We start from the raw sequence: 6,032 nt of genomic DNA, 5'->3' as shown, positions 1-6,032 counted from the left end.
AGTAAATTGAACAGGAGGTAGTAGATCAACTAAATTTCCAAAATGTGAGGGGAGATTACATCACTCCACACCCGTTGGCTAAACTCCCATGGTTGAAAGTGAGTCAATTTGTGTACTACATTATTACCCCCTTGCTTTACAACAAACCATGAAACACTAGTAAAATTAGAAGAAAAAAAATTCTAGAATATCCTTTATAATCAGATGATAGGAACTAGGGCCATACAAACGCTTCCTCATTGCCTCAATCACCACCAGATTATCACTCTCGATCTCAATGCAACTCATACCCTTGTGTCTCGCAATCTTCATGCCCTAAAATTCCGCTTTCACCTCTGCAAACTTAGTCTCTCATTTTTCACTCCACTACATTGTAGCTCCCCCAAAGCACCACCCCCTCACTATTCCTGCAAATGGCACCCAGCCCCATCTCCCCCAAAACACCAGCATCAACAATAACTTTAACCACATCAAATGCCGGAGGAGACCCACCCACAAAGACACTCTTTCAAACCATCAAGTCCCCTTGTTATTCAACATTGCCACCTCACGCCCCTTCGTATTAATCTTCAAAGCATAGGCATCAATTTGTTCAACATTCGGATTTTCACCCTCAATCATTCATTTGTTCATTGCGCCCCACATAACCCAACACATGGTAATTGGGAAAAAAATCACTACCTAACCAATATGACAAGCTTCATTTGTTGTATTATATGTGTCTTCATTACTATAAATAATAACTTTCAGGGGGGGCAAGAGTTAATAATCAAGGGCCACAAATCTGGGCCGGGGAGGCCGGGCCTCCACCAGCCCCCGTCCCTTCGCCATTGAATACCACGGATTTTGGTGGGACTGATATTGGTTAAGCTCCGATCAAAGACTGGGAATATTCGATCTCGTTGGAATGCTGCCAGATTTTACTTGTAGAGTTTCAAATTAAATAGGAGAGTAACTCCACGTGGGAGGGATGAAACCTGACTCCTGCACGGTACTTTTTAACTTCATGTTCAGGAAATTGTAACAGGTGATTGATCCTGATATCAGTGAGAGGATCATGCGTCGTTGATGAAGCCATCAAGTACTATGGGAGAAGATAGAACAGATCGATGCATAGTACTTCAAGTATGATTAAACATTAAACACGATAATATTAACCATAAGAAAGAACAATCCAGATTAGATTCACGCATTTCAATCTAAGTTTATTGGAGTTTTGTTGTTAGTGGAGACATAACAAAGAGTGTATTTCAAATAACGAAGATAAAATGACTATTTCGCAGCAAAAATCAAAGCGATTACGTCGACAAAATTTAAAGCTACGATTTCGCTGCTACTCTACAAATTCAATCGATCTTCAAATAAACATGAAATGCGAGTGAGAGAAACTCATAAATAGAGTAAATCAAAGTGAACCACTTAATAATTAAAACAAAATATATTTTTCATAATTTACGAAGCGAAGTAGCGTCGAAATTCCAAAATGTGAGTTAAAATCATTCAATGTCAAAAAAGCCAGATAGTTTGATCAACTTAATTAAAAATAATTTTTAAAAAAGAAAAAGCGAAATCAGAGAAGAATCACATAATCACAAAACAACCTCAAAATAAAAAATGGAAAATGATATGCATAACCCTTAGGGCTACATATAAGCATTAAACTTACACTTGAAAATCGTAAAAAGTTAAAAAAAATTAAGTAAATATAAACACTAATTACACTGATTTACGCGTGTTTTTTGTCATAAATTTCTAATTTTATACAATTTTCAAGAATATACTTATGCTTATATATAGCCCTTAGGGCTACATATAGCATTACCCAAAATGATAATTTGAAACGGAAAAATAGATTACATGGTGTAGATACATAGGGTATGGGTATGGGTATGGGTATGGTGCTGGTGAGTATGACACGAACGCGTATATAGGAAATGATAGTTTTGTGGAAATGTGCATGTGCCCAACTTTATCCAAATAACTAAGATCGATGACTATCTTAGGCTCTTAGCGGTGGAACTTGAGCATACTTGGGATGCCCAAGTTATCATACACACCTTTTTTTTTTTTAGTCGGGTACAATCGTATTACAACATTAGGTTCCATGAGAATCAAACCCTTGCTACTAAAAAAGACACCAAGCATGTATTTCGATCTTGAACTAGAGCATTATTATAATTTATTATGAATTGATGTATTTAAACTGAAGACCGAGTTTATTCTTGATATTCAATCATCAAGTATATACGTGTAAAAATGGTCAATTTTACTTTATAACTTTACTAGTTTTGTGTCTCGTGTGATACCCGGATTGTTTATTGAATTTTAAGATGAATTTTAAATATGTATGTCAAATTTTAAAATGTATCATTGATACAAAATTAGATAGATATTGATGTGCTTTTGTAACGATTTGCTATATAGTAGGCATGTAATGACTAACAATAATGTTGGTGGAAATGTTCGATTTAATTCATTAAAATAATTTAAAAAATTAGTAAAAAAATAAATTAAATAAAATAAATATTCAAAGCCCCAATGGATTAACTAAAATTAAAATTGAGACATTGAATAAACAACCTTTATTGATGTAGAAGCTCCAATAGGTATGCATTTAGCAATGCAACAAGAAAAACCTTAGAAGCCATTTTAAGACACGCCAATAACTTCATCCGCTGCCGCCGAAAATCATAGTTTGATCAAGTATAAGGCTGTAGAAGAGAAGTTTAAGACGCACGCAGCTTGGCACTACCTTTCATACACATACATGTCTATATAAGACTCAACATATTATAAACCATGAAAAATGAAAGATGGTGCCAAGCTTCGTGTGCCCTAAACTCTCCTCTTCCTTCATAGTAACATACGTAATTACGTATGATATTTCGCTCTATTATTATTTTATTTTTAATTTATTCCAAGTAAAATTTCATAATGAACATGAAAATAAAGGAAGAGCCTAATAACCACTTATATAGATTGTAGCCAACTAGCTAGCTAGCTCGGTGACATTTGGCTAGTTTTAGGCTTTGTAAACTATTAATGAACTATAATAGTAGCACAAGTATACTCGTAGTTTATCTTTGGGAATAAAACAATAGGTGTCATTGTATGTGCATTACTAGTGTTATTGTCATATATTCACCAACAAATCCATTCAATTAAATATAGTTTTTTTGTCGGTGACATTATCAAAACTTGATCATAATAACTATTTAGAGGTGATTAATTATGATCCGGCCTGCTAGCCTGGTTCGGTAAAGGGGCAAATTTAGGCAAGTCTAGAAACACAATTTTAGTTAAAAATCTGAATCCTGCTAGAAAAAAATCCAAAAAAAATCCGACACTTTCTACGGGTTTAGACATAAGATTTCATATAAGGCCCTGTTTGATTCGATTTTTTTATCACCTCTAGTTTCATTTTTAAATAAAAAGTGAGTAATTGTTAAGATAAGGAAGAATATCTTAGGAATATATTTGATATATTTGTAATTATATTGTGTTATCTTTAGGTAGGATAATATTTACTAAATATTTCCTAAGATAGATATGAATTAGATTCCTACGTTGATTAGGTTTCTAAGAGGTGTGTATAAATATTGAATTGATGATGAATGAGAAGGACAAGACTTTGAGATTATCTTGACATGGTATCATGAGCCAAGGCAAGATTAAATTTTTTTTTTTTTTTTTTGCCATGAGAAAAGTCTGAAAAATTAAACACACACAACAATAATTTAAACACATATTAAGAAGAAAGAAGATGGCTGAAAAACCAGTAGACTTGACGTATTATTTGGGATCGAGTGATGGTCCGGGTAATATTATTACGCCTATACAATTGCGTGGTGAAAATTATGATGAATGGGCTCAAGCTATGCGAAGGTCATTAATGGCTAAGCGTAAGTTTGGCTTTGTAGATGGCACTATTGCCAAACCGGTGACGGATGCGAAGAAGATGGAGGATTGGATTGCGGTTCAATCCATGTTAGTCTCATGGATTACCAATACGCTTGATCCGAAGGTTCGTGCTACAATTGGTGACTATGATGATGCAGGTGTATTATGGTCAAACCTTAAAAGTCGGTTCTGTGTGGTGAGTGGCACACGAGTCTGCCAACTTAAGACGGCCCTGGGTGCGTGCCAGCAAGCCAATACGGAGTCTGTGGCTGACTACTTTGGTCGGCTTTCGAAAATTTGGAAGGAGCTCTTGCAATATGTACGGGTTCCTAAGTGTAGCTCTGGAAAGTGTGAGTGTAACATAGTTACACAGGTGAATAGCATTCGAGAGGAAGATTATTTGCACTATTTTCTTATTGGCTTGGACGCTCACTATGCTGCGATTCGGGCTCAACTCCTTGCGCAAACTCCTCTACCGAGTGTGGATGTTGCCTATCAGAACATAGCAATGGCGGAACGCTTACGAGAAGGCGGTGTGAAGGTGGACAATGTTATGGCTTTCAAGGTTGATTTGAAAAATAAGCAACGATATGAAGACAACAGTGATAAGTTTTGTAATCATTGTAATAGAGTGGGCCATGACGAGAGCGGCTGTTTCCAACTCATTGGCTACCCCGAGTGGTGGGGGGAGCGTGGACGTGGTGGTAGAGGACGGGGTCGAGGTGGTGGCCGTGGGGCTGGCCGTGGGTCGCGCGGCGCTAGCAGCAATGCAGCGGCAGCAACCTCATCCCAGCAGCAATCCGTGAGGGCAAACAAGGTGGCTGGTTCATCACAGTCACAACCGAAGGCTTCTTCTTCGACTGAAGATGCGGCAGCAGGCTTAGTTGGTGTGAGTGCGGTCCAAGTTCAACAGATTCTTGATATTTTAAATCCCAAAAACAGACAATTGCATGGTAAGACGAATATAATACCTTGGATTGTAGATACGGGAGCATCAAATCATGTTACATGTGAGTTTAATTTGCTCACAGATGTGAAGAAGATCCAAAATTGTCCCGTAGGCTTGCCTGATGGCAAGTCGGCTAATGCGGATCAATTAGGAACAGTGTTATTGCCGGGTGGTTTACAACTGACTAATGTGCTTTTTGTACCTCAGTTGACTTGCAATTTAATTTCTGTGACTCAGTTAAGCGATGAATCTAATTGTATGTTGCAATTTACTAATAAAATATGTGTGATACAGGACCCGCGGACGAGGAAGGTGATTGGTGTGGGTGAACGCGAAGATGGACTGTATTTTTATCGAGGTGTCCCTCAAGTGAAGGTTCTAGCGGTGGATGGAGATTCTTCTTTCGACTTATGGCATCAACGAATGGGACATCCCTCAGAGTTAGTGTTAAAATTGCTTCCGGTGGTTAGTAGTCATTAGAGTAGAAATAATAAAGTTTGTGATGTGTGTCCTCGAGCAAAACAAACTAGATCTAGTTTTCCAATTAGTGAGAATAAAGCAAGTCGTTTATTTGAACTTGTGTATATTGATTTGTGGGGTTCTTATAAGATACCTTCTTTGTGTGGTGCCCGTTATTTTTTAACAATAGTTGATGATTTTTCAAGAGGTGTTTGGGTTTATTTGTTACAAAATAAAACGGAGGTTGAATTGATGTTTTTAAATTTTGTAGCTATGGTGAAACGACAATATGATCATGTTATTAAAATTGTTAGAAGTGATAATGGAACAGAATTTAATTCCTTGAAAGAATATTTTAATAATAATGGCATAATTTTCGAAACCTCGTGTGTGGGAACACCACAACAAAATGGAAGGGTAGAGAGGAAGCATCAACATATTTTAAATGTGGCACGAGCATTGAGATTTCAAGGGAATTTACCGATAAAATTTTGGGGGGAGTGTGTTTTAGCGGCATGTCACTTAATAAATCGAACTCCCACTCCATTACTTGGTAACAAATCTCCTTTTGAAGTGTTATTTAATAAACCCCCGCTGTATGAGAGCATTCGTGTATTTGGGTGTTTGTGCTACGCTCATAATCAAAGGTGTAAGGGAGATAAATTTGCTAGTAGAAGTAGAAGGTGTGTGTTCTTAGGATACCCGTTTGGAAAAAAGGGGTGGA

The 6,032-nt window shown here is 37.0% G+C and overlaps 1 protein-coding gene across 1 annotated transcript; it reads left to right on the top strand.

Moving 5' to 3' along the window:
- The first annotated feature begins 3,763 nt into the window (after nt 1-3,763).
- Nucleotides 3,764-5,329, top strand: LOC145640502 (uncharacterized). Its single transcript, XM_081691773.1, has one exon. The coding sequence runs from the start codon at nt 3,764-3,766 to the stop codon at nt 5,327-5,329; it is 1,566 nt and encodes a 521-aa protein (XP_081547899.1).
- Nucleotides 5,330-6,032: the final 703 nt, after the last annotated feature.

Source organism: Chenopodium album, chromosome 7 (assembly GCF_948465745.1).
Source record: "Chenopodium album chromosome 7, dcCheAlbu1.1, whole genome shotgun sequence".
In the NCBI taxonomy this organism is placed as follows: domain Eukaryota; kingdom Viridiplantae; phylum Streptophyta; class Magnoliopsida; order Caryophyllales; family Amaranthaceae; genus Chenopodium; species Chenopodium album.
Note: the sequence above shows the minus strand (reverse complement) of the source record. Positions and strands in the feature narration are given on the sequence as shown.

Coding starts and splice junctions, on each gene's coding strand:
- LOC145640502 (XM_081691773.1), top strand. CDS start 3,764: ATGGCTGAAAAACCAGTAGACTTGACGTATTATTTGGGATCGAGTGAT.